Source organism: Balaenoptera borealis (genome assembly GCF_965194805.1).
Source record: "Balaenoptera borealis genome assembly, chromosome: 17".
In the NCBI taxonomy this organism is placed as follows: domain Eukaryota; kingdom Metazoa; phylum Chordata; class Mammalia; order Artiodactyla; family Balaenopteridae; genus Balaenoptera; species Balaenoptera borealis.
In genome coordinates, this window is record NC_138876.1 from 45,082,386 (window position 1) to 45,097,556 (window position 15,171).

A 15,171-nucleotide genomic window follows, 5' to 3' on the forward strand; every position below is an offset into this window, starting at 1 on the left:
AACCATCTGCTCGTTCTCAATAACCCTATAATCAATACAATGTGATGCCTATCATATGTATGCCTAGAACTTGGGCCAGGCAACCTCTCCTAACATTTAATTATGCTGTGCTTGTAGCTATTAATTATCACTAGAAAACTCTATGCTATTTATTATATCTTTCAATTACTTATTTGATTTTTAAAATGATATCCATGACTAACTTGGACCAAAAACATTTTTTTTTCATGTAAAAATATACCAGCTCAAATGTCCATTTTTATTGGGAAGTCTTTCTAAACTAAATTAAGGCTTGGTGAGCTCAAATGTCCATTCTTATCGGGAAGTCTTTCTAAACTAAATTATGGCTTGGTGATACCATTTTGGAACAAACTATTAAATCATTCACCTGTAACATGTACAAATATGTTTGAGCTGGTATTTGAAATATTAATCCTTAAATTCCTTAAAGGACAGTGAATATTTCCATTCACTGTACCTAAATAGTACATAACATAATGTCACATTCTGTAAACTAGTTAATAAAAATAATTGAATCCAATTAATAAAAGAAAAATAAGACTTTTACATTTTTTAATTAGTTATGTATATGGCCAAGGTATGTGGGACAGGGCAGAATTAGGGCTCACTCTGCTAATTCTTTTTTTTTTTTAATGGACAATTTTTTAAAAATTTTTATTGGAGTATAGTTGATTTACAGTGTTGTGTTAGTTTCATGTGTACAGCAAAGTGAATGTTATACATATACATACATCCACTCTTTTAGATTCTTTTCCCATATAGGCCATTACAGAGTGTTGAGTAGAGTTCCCTGTGCTATACAGCAGGTCCTTATTAGTTATCTATTTTATATATACTAGCGTGTATATCTCAATCCTAATCTCCCAACTTATCTCTCCCCCCCTCACCCCCTGGTAACCATAGTTTGTTTTCTACATGCTTATTCTTATAAATGCCGTTTTTTTAGGAATCTAGCACTGCAGTGCAGTACAATTGCCAAATGCATCTTCTGAGTCCAGCTGGTCCTGAAAGAATTTATTTGAATAACTTGGCTAATTTCAAAACTATTATTTAATTTTTCAGTAACTTCTTAATTCTTAATATTGGGTTGGCCAAAAAGTTCCTTCGGTTTTTAAGTAAAAATAAAAGACATTTGTCATTTTCACCGAGCACTTTACTGAACAACGTATTCATAGTTTTATTCCACTACCTTCTTCCATTTTTCAGGCAACTTCATCATTCCGTCTTAACAAAACTTTTTATCTTTTTGAGCAAAGAACTGTTCCAGGTACCTTTTACAGTCTTCCAGGGAATTGAAATTTTTTCCGTAAGAGGAATTTTGTAAAGACTGAAATAAATGGAAATCCGAAGGTGCAATAACTGGTGAATACAGCGGATGAATCAGAACTTCCCAGCCAAGCTGTAACAGTTTTTGCCTGGTCATCAAAGACACATGCAGTCTTGCGTTTCCTGATGGAAGATTATGCGTTTTCTGTTTACTAATTCCAGATGCTTTTCGTCAAGTGCTGCTTTCAGTTGGTCTAATTGGGAGCAGTTCTTGGAATTACTTGTTTGGTTTTCCAGAAGGAGCTCATAATAGAGGACTCCCTTCCAATCCCACCATATACACAACATCACCTTCTTTGGATGAAGACCAGCCTTTGGTGTGGTTGATGGTGGTTCATCTCACTTGCCCCACGATCTCTTCCGTTCCACATTATTGTATAGTATCCACTTTTCATCACCCATCACAATTTGTTTTAAAAACGGAGTATTTTCATTATGTTTAAGTAGAAAATCGCATGCAAAAATACGGTCAAGAAGGTTTTTTTTGCTTATGTGTAAACCAAACATCAAGCAATTAACATAACCAAGGTGGTGCAAATGATTTTCAACGCTTGATTTGGATATTTTGAGTATGTCGGCTATCTCCCATGTGGTTTAACATTGATTGTTCTCAATTAATGTCTTGATTTGATCACTATCAACTTCAACTGGTCTACCTGACTGTGGAGCGTCATCCAGCAAGAAATCTCCAGCACGAAACTTCGCAAACCACTTTTGACACGTTTGATCAGTCACAGCACCTTCACCATACACTGCACATCTTTTTTTGTGTTTCAGTTGCATTTTTACCTTTCTTGAAATAATAAAGCATAATATGCTGAAAGTGTTGCTTTTTTCTTCCATCTTCAATATTAAAATAGCTATACAAAAATTCACCATTTTTAAAATTTAATTTTTTTATACAGTAGTTTCTTATTACTTATCTATTTTATACATATTAGTGTATATATGTCAATCCCAATCTCCCAATTCATCCCACCACCACCACCACCACCACCACCACCACCCGACCCCCCGCTTTCCCCCTTTGGTGTCCATACATTTGTTCTCTACATCTGTGTCTCTATTTCTGCCTTGCAAACCAGTTCATCTGTACCATTTTTCTAGATTCCACATATATGCGTTAATATACGATATTTGTTTTTCTCTTTCTGACTTACTTCACTCTGTATGACAGTCTCTAGGTCCATCCACGTCTCCACAAATGCCCCAATTTCGTTCCTTTTTATGGCTGAGTAATATTCCATTGTATATATGTACCACATCTTCTTTATCCATTCGTCTGTCGATGGGCATTTAGGTTGCTTCCATGACCTGGCTATTGTAAATAGTGCTGCAATGAACATTTGGGTGCATGTGTCTTTTTGAATTATGGTTTTCTCAGGGTATATGCCCAGTAGTGGGATTGCTGGGTCATATGGTTATTCTATTTTTAGTTTTTTAAGGAACCTCCCTACTGTTCTCCATAGTGGCTGTATCAATTTACATTCCCACCAACAGTGCTGGAGGGTTCCCTTTTCTCCACACCCTCTCCAGCATTTGTTGTTTGTAGATTTTCTGATGATGCCCATTCTAACCGGTGTTAGGTGATACCTCATTGTAGTTTTGATTTGCATTTCTCTAATAATTAATGATGTTGAGCGGCTTTTCATGTGCCTCTTGGCCATCTGTATGTCTTCTTTGGAGAAATGTCTATTTAGGTTTTCTGCCCATTTTTTGATTGGGTTATTTGTTTTTTTTTAATATTGAGCAGCATGAGCTGTTTATATATTTTGGAGATTAATCCTTTGTCCATTGATTCGTTTGCAAATATTTTCTCCCATTCTGAGGGTAAAAATTCACCACTTTTGATAAGTTTTTTTTTTTTTTTTTTTAATGCACGCTATTACAGCTGCCACAATACAGTCTAACAAAGTTGTTTTGAATGAAGTTAAAGATAACTAAGTGTTACTAGAGTCATCTTACAGAAAAAATATGAACGAGCTGTTTGGCCAACCCAATACATCAAGTCAGATTTCTCAAAACAATTATACTTTTATTGGAAATAGTTTCAAGGTCCATCTAATCTCTAGAGAATCCCTGTGACCTCTAAGACCTGTTCCCTTAGAGCCCAAAATTAATCCCAGTGTCATGAAATTGGCACTTCCTACTCAGCAATATTAGAAGGAATCTCTGGCATTCACAGCAGAAGCATTAACAAGGCATTACCTTTTAGCATCCTGTCAGAAGCTTCTAAAGGAAAGACTAAAGAAGCAAGGATAAGAGTTCCAAATCTTGGAAAAGGGGAATTGCAACACAAAACTCATTCAAGTAAACTGTAAAACTTTCAAGTGTTTGGACGAACTAAGTATTTGGATGTTTGAATCGGGGTAGAGGCTAAAATTTTCTGAGTAACCAACATGGTTAAGACACTATATATGAGATAAGTCAAGGGAGGCACAGAGAGATTATGTGCTCAGTTGGCAAGTGAGAGAAGAGGGTTGGGGCTCCTCTAGACATCTGACAGCTAGAGAAAGAAGCAGAAGTTCCAGTAGGGGTTCAAGAGGCTTAATGCAGGCTTGGGCATACAAGCAGAGGCAAAAGAGGAATGAAAGTAGTGTAGAGAGAAGGAATTCACTAGGTGCCTGTGTGCCAGGACAGGATACAATAAACAAGTATGAGAAAGCCCTGTTTTTATAGCAAAGCCAGGCTTAGAAACAGGAGGCATTACCTACTTCATGCAGGAAGAGCGCATTTCCAGTGGATGGGACAGGAGAAAGGACAGGCTTGATGCTGACAAACAGTACAAACGATGTCAAATCCTTTCTGTTCTGCCAGACTTAGTGAGACCCAGAATGTCCAAGGAGGGAGAGATAGGGAAAGTTGTTGCATATGCTTTTCCTCTTGTGTTCCTCTGCATAACTCCCATCCTTCAGATCTTACCTCAGTTGCACTTCTCAGGTCTACCTTCTCTGATTTCTCTGACTACAACTCCTCATAACACAATATAATTCTTCTTCATGACACTTTTCACAATTATAATTTTACATGTATTTGTATATTTGATTACCTTTCCCCAGTAAACCTGAGAGTAGAGACACATGATGTTTTCATTCCTTTTTGTATTATCAGCATCTAGCAGAGTGCTAGTCTACTACTAGCAGGCACAACAACTATTTGTTAAACATAGGAAAGAAGGAAGGCAGGAAGGGAAGGAGGAAGGGAGGGGGGTGACTGGGTTAGGGGGTCATCCAAAAGGACAGTAAAAGTATGAAAAGGAGAGACTAGGGACGCAATAACAATTTACAAACTACCCAACTCTGCTTAGAGTTGCCTTTATTTACTGTCAATTCTTTATGGTCAAATAAAAAGCTATGGCAGACCACATCTTTGTCCTGGGCAGCTACACATGTGAACCACTTAAGGTGAACATTGCTGTACTACCATTGGACTTTATGATGCATATCAACAATGCTGTACACAATTAGAGATAATGGCTATTTGTTTCTTTGGAGATTTTAAACCTATCATGATAGCTCTGTGTTTGATTAAGTTGGACTTTGAAAATGGCTTACATCCCATTTCACTCAAATTGACATTCAATGGTTTACTAAGTGCCAGGCACTAGGGACAAGACAAGGTCTCCACCCTCAAGAGTTATAATAAAGGGCATCTTTGAAAATTGTTGATATACCAGCACTTCATTAGTCCTAGGCCAAATGTATTCACCATAAATTATAGGACATTAATCCATTTTTTTCATGTCATTAGAAGTGATTGAAAATTTCCAGTTTCATTAGTCAAATTAGCAAAGAAAAAAAGAATAGAATCTGTATTCTCTAAAGAATCTCCTTCCATTTTATCATTGTTGCTAGTTAGACCACAATAGCCACTCTAATTTATTTCAAAGTTTCATGTTGCTAGTTAGACTACAATAGCAACTCTAATTTATTTCAAAGTTTCAATGTCAGGCATTGAGCTTACATATATTAACATTTAATTCCCAAATGAAGACAAAGACCTTATTTTTTTTTTTCACATCTCTATCCTCAGGACCACCATAGACACAAGAAGATGAATGTAAATATTTGTCAAAAGAATGGATATGTAAACAAATGGAGAGTGGGAACAATTCATGTACTGTTCAAACCTGCCACCTTTAGGCAATCCAATTTTTGTTTTTAGGAACTATAAATTGAACAACACACCCTGGTGAATTTCACACTAAGTGTATAGAATAATAAGACAATAGAGCTGAAAACAACCGCAAAAGAGACCTCATTTTATACATGTATTCACTGGTTGACCTTGGCAAATGACTTAACCTTTCTGGATCATAAATTTTATTAACCATATGAGAGTGATAATTATAACTTTCTTGAAAATGAACAAAGAGTTCCTAACATTGTGTCTGGCTCTTGGTATATGGTGGATGCTGTTATTCTATTTGATACCATTTTGTGAGTGCACAAATTTTGTAATTATTACTTTTGTTTTAGGAAGTTAAATATCAAGCCTATTTTAATGCTGTGCATTCTGTGGCAAATATAACCCCAAAAATCAGTATATTGGGGCAAACTGGACTTCCTATGATGATAAAAGAAAGACTAACCCAAAAGTCAAGCACAGTATAGACCCAAAAGAAAAAAAAAAAAAAAATAGATAGGGGGAGTTTCAAGCATTATTAAAAGCACGACCTGTAGCACCACAAGAAAGAATTCAAACCAACTTTTAAAAAACGCATTCGGGGATTTTATAGAAAATTGTTAGAGTAAGAATTATGATCATCTTTGAACAATGACATAAGTATCACCAAGATATGAAGACCACAAGGACACTTGGCAGCATTTCAGCTGAATGCCACAATGCACCCTGCCTGCTTTATCTGCTATATTTTTCTCCTTAGCACTAATACTACCTCACATCCCACTTGTTTTGCATGTTTCTTTCTTGCATCTCTTCTGACTAGAACATAGCTCCATGAAGGCAGGTATTTTCATCTGTTTTTTTTTTTCTTTTTTTAATTGCCAAATTACCTGAGACACAAATGGTGCTCAATACTTAAGTGTGGCTTTGAATAAATGAAGGCAGAAATTGAGGCCCGGTGAGATTAAATATCTTACGTTTAGTTGGTGAGTGGCTGAACAGGTTCAAGTATCAGGATTTGCAGACACTCTTCCAGGGCTCTTTGCAGCTCTCTAAGCTCTCTCTTTTCTGAAAGTTTTGTCTTCCTTTCTCTTAGCAACTGGGAGAGTGAGCAGTATTTCTGAACTATGTAAATAATCTCTATCCATCTTTTGAGGGTTTCTAGCACATTTTATTCAAGGTGCTTCTAGAACTCCCATTATAAAGGGAAAATGGATTTTTTTCAAAACTCCACAACATTGGAGACTCTACATGAAAAAAATTGCTAGTTCATAGCAGTGAAACAATAATGCCATTAGCCTGAGTCTGACTTGTAAAGCACTTTAAAGATAGACCACAAGAAGCCTAGTTTCTAATCAGTTGAATTCTTCTTTAAAAGTAAAATGTGACTTCTTCTTTCAAAGTAAGGGCTGAGCTGAGCCAACACCCTGTTTAAGGAAATTGAATTGGGAAGTCAAAATTTAGGGTCTCTCCTAAATAGTCAAAAGATGAGGAGGAGAGTAATGCGGGAGCCACAAGAAGACAAAGTAATAATGATCAGACTCTTCGGCTTTTTTTCCTGAGGGAGTATATTTTACAATCTGTAATTTTTTTACTAAACAACTATTAAACGGAGAGAAGGATACACATGTTTTCAGATATGCAAGAGTTCAAAAAATTTAATTACTACATACCTAGACTAGGGTGCTATCTGGAGAGTTATTTCTACAAAATAAGTAAACCAAAAAAGTAAACCAAAAAAGAGGGAAAACATGGTTCCAGGAAACAGTGGTTCCAATTCAGGAGCCGCAAAGGGATATCCGGGCTGACAGTATCCAGCAAACCTAGATAGTAATCAGCTTAAATTGGGGCAGGAGGACAGAGGCTCCTGGAAGGAAGTTACTCAAGGAAAAAGCACGTTTGATAGGGTATGTAATATGATCACGTTTAAAATAAAATGAGGCCATGATAAAGGCAAAAGGCACAAGAAAAAGTGAAAGACAATTAGAAACTCCAAGGGAACAAAAATGGTATATGAGGAAGAAAATATAATCATAGTACATTAACTGGTTCCATATAAATGATATTTACTTATTAACAGTATACGTTTTAGAATTTTAGAATTCTCCATGAGACAAAGATTTAATCATGGTGATAACTGAATAGATTATAAATACTATACATCTCATAAAAGTAAGAAGTTTATAATTTGTGAAGAGGAAGAGGGAAGGAGAGCTGAAAGTGGATTACAGATGCCAACATTGCCATCTTACCAAGTGGGGAATAAAAAGAGATTGTAGTTGATGAAAAAAGAAACAGGGGTTTCCCTGGTGGCACAGTGGTTGAGAATCTGCCTGCCAATGCAGGGGACACGGGTTCGAGCCCTGGTCTGGGAGGATCCCACATGCCACGGAGCAACTGGGCCCGTGAGCCACAATTACTGAGCCTGTGGGTCTGGAGCCTGTGCTCCGCAACAAGAGAGGCCCGCACACCGCGATGAAGAATGGCCCCCGCTTGCCACAACTAGAGAAAGCCCTCGCACAGAAACGAAGACGCAACACAGCCATAAATTTAAAATAGTAATAATAATAATAATAATAATCTCCTTCATTTAAAAAAAAAAGAAACAAAGGTTGGGAGATTGGGATTGACACATAACACTACTATATGTAAAACAGATAACTAATAAAAACCTACAGTATAGCACAGGGAACTCTACTTGATACTCTGTAATGACCTAGATGGGAAAAGAATCTAAAAAAGAGTGGGTATATGTATATGTATAACTGATTAACTTTGCTGTCAGCAGAAAATAACACAACACTGTAAATCAACTATACTCCAATAAAAATTAACTTAAAAAAAGAAACAAAGGTGTAATAATATTAAATTTAAAAGATAACTATGGAGAAACTAAACATATTAATATAAATATATTTGGAAGATGAAGCATGATATCTAAAATGGACAAATCAAGAAAACAAAAGAATTAAAAGTGGTTATCAATAGAGGTCAAAATTGTGGGTGAGGAGGAGTGGATCAGAAGAGAGTTACTTTTTATTATAAACCTTTTATATTATTTGATTTTCTTAAAACAATGCACTGTTACTTTAATGGAAAAAAATTCAAGCAGAGGTGGAGAATTGGCTCTTGGTTCAGTCAAATTTTAAATTCCTTTGCAAAAAACTCCTCTGTCTCATTAGAAAAGTCCAAATCCCAAGGATGTCCACTCTCACCACTATTATTCAACATAGTTTTGGAAGTCCTAGCCACAGCAATCAGAGAAGAAAAAGAAATAAAAGGAATACAAATTGGAAAAGAAGAAATAAAACTGTCACTGCAGATGACATGATACTATACATAGAGAATCCTAAAGATGCCATCAGAAAACTACTAGAGCTAATCAATGAATTTGGCAGTTTCAGGATACAAAATTAATGCACAGAAATCTCCTGCATTCCTATACACTAACAAAGAAAGATCAGAAAGAGAAATTAAGGAAACAATCCCATTCACCACTGCAGCAGAAAGAATAAAATACCTAGAAATAAACCTACCTAAGGAGGTAAAAGACCTGTATTCAGAAAACTATAGGACACTGATGAAAGAAATCAAAGATGACACAAACAGATGGAGAGATATACCATGTTCTTAGATTGGAAGAATCAATATTGTGAAAATGACTATTCTACCCAAAGCAATCTACAGTTTCAGTGCAATCCCTATCAAATTACCAATGGCATTTTTTACAGAACTAGAACAAAAAATCTTAAAATTTGTATGGAGACACAAAAGACTCCAAATAGCCAAAGCAATCTTGAGGGAACAAAATGGAGCTGGAGGAATCAGGCTCCCTGACTTCAGACTATACTGCAAAGCTACAGTAATCAAGACAATATGGTACCAGTACAAAAATAGAAGTATAGATCAATGGAACAGGGTAGAAAGCCCAGAGATAAACCCATGCACCTATGGTCAACTAATCTATGACAAAGCAGGCAAGCATATACAATGGAGAAAGGACAGTCTCTTCAATAAGTGGTTCTGGGAAAACTGGACAGCTACATGTGAAAGAATGAACACCCTAACACCATACACAAAAATAAACTCAAAATGAATTAAAGACCTAAATGTAAGACCGGACACTATAAAACTCTTAGAGGAAAACATAGGAAGAACAGTCTTTGACATAAATCATGCAAGATCTTTTTTGACCCACCTCCTAGGGTAATGGAAATAGAAACAAAAGGGACCTAATAAAACTTAAAAGCTTTTGCACAGCAAAGAAAACCATAAACAAGACGAAAATACAACCTTCAGAATGGGAGAAAATATTTGCAAATGAATCAACAAAGGATTAATCTCCAAAATATATAAACAGCTCATGCTGCTCAATATTAAGAAAACAAACAACCCAATCAAAAAATGGGCAGAAGACCTAAATAGACATTTCTCCAAAGAAGACATACAGATGGCCAAGAGGCACATGAAAAGCTGCTCAACATCACTAATTATTAGAGAAATGCAAATCAAAACTACAATGAGGTATAACCTAACACCGGTTAGAATGGGCATCACCAAAATATCTAGAAACAATAATTGCTGGAGAGGGTGTGGAGAAAAGGGAACCCTCTTGCACTGTTAGTGGGAATGTAAACCAATACAGCCACTGTGTAGAACAGTATGGAATTTCCTTTAAAAACTAAAAATAGAACTACCATATGACCCAGCAATCCCATTCCTGAGCATATACCCTGAGAAAAACATAATTCAAAAAGACACATGCACCCAAATGTTCATTGCAGCACTATTTACAATAGCCAGGTCATGGAAGCAACCTAGATGCCCATCAGCAGATAATGGATAAAGATGTGGTACATATATACAATGGAATATTACTCAGCCATAAAAAGGAATTAAATTGGGTCATTTGTAGAGACATGGATGGACCTAGAGACTGTCATACAGAGTGAAGTAAGTCAGAAAGAGAAAAACAAATATCATATATTAACGTATATATGTGGAATCTAGAAAAATGGTACAGATGAACTGGCTTGCAAGGCAGAAATAGAGACACAGATGTAGAGAACAAACTTATGGACACCAAAGGGGGAAAGCAGTGGAGAGTGGTGGTGGTGGGAGATTGGGATTGACATATATACACTAATATGTATAAAATAGATAACTAATAAAAACCTGCTGTATAAAAATAAATAAATAAAATTCAGGGAAAAAAAAGTCCAAATCTGTTCTACAAATGCACTTTTGGAAGTTATTATTAAAGGGGGAGTTTTTGAGTATTACCGTATTTCTTGGAAAGATATGGCCACAGACTACAAACTCAAATAATTTTGGAAACCTAAGAGGAAATGAGGTAGGTGAAGGTAAGAAAATAGAGTTTTGTTTTTTTTTTGTAACTCTGAACTCAAAAGTAATGAACTATAATCAACTACAATGACTTGGCTGGTTATAGGTTGTTTCAGTGCTGATGACAGTTTAGAAGTGAACAAAAAGAAAACTGCAAAGTTAATATCCCTTGCCTTCTCCCAACCTCAAGATTTTAGCAGCTGGAGTTTCACATTGTTCAGCAGAAATGTTTAACACAAGCATCTGGGATTCATTCTGTTGCTCTTTATAAGAATATTCTTTATTTAAAATACTAACCTTCTTTTAAAGACTACTTCAGAAGAAATGAATGTTCCCTCCTTCCCATTTCCTGCCAACACTCCATTTCAATGTTCAGCCTGCTCTAGGAAATTGAAAAGAACTCCCTTCTTACATCAGAAATATCTCTTCATTCCATATGCAAAAGCTTCAGGATAGTCCCCAGGGTGAACAGCATCTCCAGGATCCTCAAACCCACTTCCAGATGGAGCCCCCAAGGTAGACAAGTAGATCCAGGCTCCCAACCCCTTTCCAGATGACAGCCTCCAGAAAGATGAGTGTGGCAGAGACCTAACCCTCTGATTCCAAATGTGGGTCACAGAACACGTGGATAAGTTGTAACATCTTCTCTCCCTACCATATGTAATTCACTAAGGGAGAAAGCCTTCTGATCCCTTTCCAGCAACCATCCACATTAAGTCTCCAGGGAGCTAAGTCTCCAGAGATTGAAGGCTTCTTGTTTTCTCAACTCTTTTCTCTCTTCCTATTTTCCATCCTCAATTGAAAAAGATAATGCTGTTCCTCACCTGGGTCAAGGTGCTTATCTCTGGGCACACTTTGGGGATTCGGTTATTCTGAAGGTCTAGAGTCTTCAAGCCAGGCAGTTTTTCTAACATTGAGGGCATCTTTGTCATGTTCTTTCCATTTAAGGTAACGATTTTAGTGCTTTTACCGCCCTTCAGTGCTCTTATTAACAACCTTTCAGCCATGGGCTTGGAAGAGAAATAGCTTCCTTATTACGCATCTTTAGAACCTCTAATTGCAGAATTGGTGTGTCATGGAAACAAAAACATTCTGAGATCTACCATGTTGAAGGTGGGAGGCATTAGATAGTTTCCTGTGTAAAAGGTACAGAGGGAAAATAACTGATTCCAGGTTTGGGGCAGGAAATGTACAAGATGAGCCTAGAATATCTTGTGCCAGAGGCAAAGAAGTTACCAAGGACTAATGAGATCACATCAAAGGACACAGAAGCCACTTCTAAGGGCTCCCACTAGTCTAAAATGGGAATATTTGAGAATCAGAAAGAATGATGAGTGGACCGAAACATCAAAATAATTAAAATCTAAGAATTCATAATGGTATTATAAAAATAAAAGAAACCCATTGACTACCTTGGGACTTGCTAGGGAACCAACTCAAAAGACTGAAAAATGATAAAGGAAAAAAAATGAAGCATTTATTCTGCTTTTCCAGTACAAACTGCATTTTGGTGTAACCTAATAAAGTTCTTACTCATAGAAAAACAGAAGCCAATAAATGAGGAAGAAAAAAATAGATTTAGGAAAAATCACCATTTTGGTAAATCTAATGAAATACTGGATATATGTAAAGATCACAATTGGGTGCTAAAAGCATTAGGTGAAAGGTTGATGAGGAAATTTGTGAGTAAGAAATCAGGCTAATAACTTAACTTACTAATCAATTTTAGCACCACTAAAATTGAGACAATCATATATTGTTTTTAAGTCTCATGATGTCATACAATAAAAATTACACAGCGCCACCTATAAAATATTCTTGCCTAAAAACTGAATCTGAGTTTAATCATGCTTCTATATCTAAATACCATTTACAGAAAATATGAGGACTAGAAAACAAACTAAATTAATCTCAGACAAGCAGTCAGCCAAATCTAGAACATGGGAAATTCTGCAAGGCAAATGACACAATGTTTAACCAACAAATCAATGTCATTAATAAAAAGAAGGGGAAACTGTTATGAAATGAGACTTAAGAAAAATAACAGTCAAATGCAATCTGTGAATCTTGTTTGGATCCTTATTTGAATAAAAATATTTCTAAGTTGATTGAGGAAATTTGATCATGGACTGGGTATTAGATGATAGGAATTGCTTATTCTGTTATATGTAATAATTACATGGTGGTAGTATTTTTTTAAATGTACCTAACATTTAGAAATGCATCTGAATTTTCAAGTGAAAAGCCATGATGTCTTGAATTTTTTTTTTAAATAAGCAGGGCAGAAACGTGGGTGGAAGAAACAGATCAAATAAGATTGACCAAACATTGGTAATTATTGATGCTCAGTAATGGGTACATAGGGGCTGATTATACTGTTCTTATTATATTTTGTATAATTGAAAATTTCCAAGTGAAAGATTCGGACAAAGACAAAAGAGTAAGGGAGAGGAGATGAAGCCAATGATATTTGATTAGAACCCCATTTGGGCCAGTTATGAGGCTTGGAGGCATTTGGGCTACATATATATATCACATTTAGACTGCTGATTTTCAAAAACATGAATACTGTAAAATGTATTCCACAATGAAAGTAGTCAGAACACAATTCCATCTTCCTTTGTAATTCACAAATCCCTTTATTCATTCATTCAGCAAACATTTAGGAGTAGCTACTATGTGCGACACTGTTCCAGGCACTGGGGATAGAGGAGTGAATTAAAATGACAAAAACCCCTCTCTCAATGAAATTACATTCTAGAAGGGGGAGAAAAGCAAGCAAGATAAATAAGTAAACTTAGTACATTAGATGGCATTGGGTGCTTGGGAAAAAATAATAAAAACAGGTTAAAAAAACTAGGAAGTGTGGGAGTGAGGAGTTTGCAATTTTAGGATGACCTGAGAAGGCTTTACTGCGAGGGTACTATTAGAGACAGGAGCTTTTCCAATAAGAGGGCAAAGCAAGTGCCAAAGTCCTAAAGAAGAATCATTAAATTTATAAAAGGCTATTATAATGAACATCAATATCAAAAAAAAGAGGTGCTGATTAATAGATTTCCAATTGCTAGAATGATAAAATCATTTTTCAGCTACTTAATCACTGCTCTTTTTATCTCTTCCAAACCTATCTTCCAGTGTCTTTTGATATTGTTTTAGTTTCCTAAGAACAATCATGCTGTTACTATCTAAACAAAGTGATCATAAAGCTTTGGTTCTTTTTTTTAAAAAAAAGTCTCATGGACACTCATCTCCTCTAAAGTAACGCTGTATGGCCTGTACCCCAGCTGACACTATCTAAACACTGGTGATTTCTTCCTGCTTTAAATGGGTAAAGAGGTCACCACAATCGAATACTGCTTTTTTATTAATTTGCTTAACATAGAAAATCTGGTAAACATTCTTAATTCCTCCTCCTGTCTTACTTCCAATATGCAATCAATTCTATTAATACTGCCTTTTCCAGTTATTTATTGCTGAGTAACAAACTACTGTGAAACTTAATGGCTTAAAACATTTATTTTATTCACAAATTACAATTTAGGCAGGGCTCAATGGGGACAGCTTGTCAATGTTTCTCTTGGTGACAGCTGGGGTCTGGGGCAGAAATTAAAGGCTCATTCACCCATATCTGGTGGTAGGTGCTGGTTGTTGGCTGGAACTTTAGGGCAGTTAGCGAGAACACCTACCTGTAGCCTCTCCTATGTGGCCTGAGCTTCCTCCCAACACAGTGGCTTGGTTCTAATGGAGAGCATCCCAAGAGACAAAGTGGAGCAGAAGTTATATTGCCCTAGCTTCAGAAGTCATGCAGCATCACTTCTGCCACATTCTATTCATTAGAAACAAGTCACTGAGGCCAGCCCATATTCATTCAAAGGAAGAAGAATTAGACCCAACCTCTTGATGGTAAGTAGACATGTCTTAAAACCCACAATAGTCTATCCCCTGGCCATGAGTTACATACATTCCTCCAACACACAAAATAGAGTTGCCTTCTACCAAGAGCCCACCTCCCCAAAAGTTTCAGTTATTTAGAGCATCAGATCCCAAAATCTTGTCATCTAAATCAGGTACAAAGTGAATGTGGCTTCTCAGGGGCAGTTCCTTAAGTCCAGCTCAAGTACAGTTCATCTTGATCTGAAGACCTATGAGCTAAAGAGACAAGATATCTGTCCCCACATACCCAGAATTTAACAACTGGTGAAACATGGAACAGGCAATAGACAGTTCCACCCAAAAAAGTAGAAAATTAGAGGCACAAAGCAGCCACTGGATCATAGCAATTCTGGAACCCAGCTAGATATATGTTGTCAGTTCCTTGATTAGTGTTCAGTCCTACTGCCTGGGACTAGCTCT

The 15,171-nt window shown here is 36.4% G+C and overlaps 1 protein-coding gene across 1 annotated transcript in view; it reads right to left on the bottom strand.

The window, feature by feature from the left end:
* The window catches only part of SLC26A7 (solute carrier family 26 member 7), a 329,129-nt gene extending 317,292 nt beyond the window's left edge, over positions 1-11,837 (bottom strand). Inside the window, exon 1 of the mRNA XM_082363300.1 lies at positions 11,643-11,837. Coding sequence (XP_082219426.1) covers positions 11,643-11,825 — 183 coding nt within the window. The 5' untranslated portion in view covers positions 11,826-11,837. The remainder of the gene's footprint in view (positions 1-11,642) is intronic.
* Between the last annotated feature and the right edge of the window lie 3,334 nt (positions 11,838-15,171).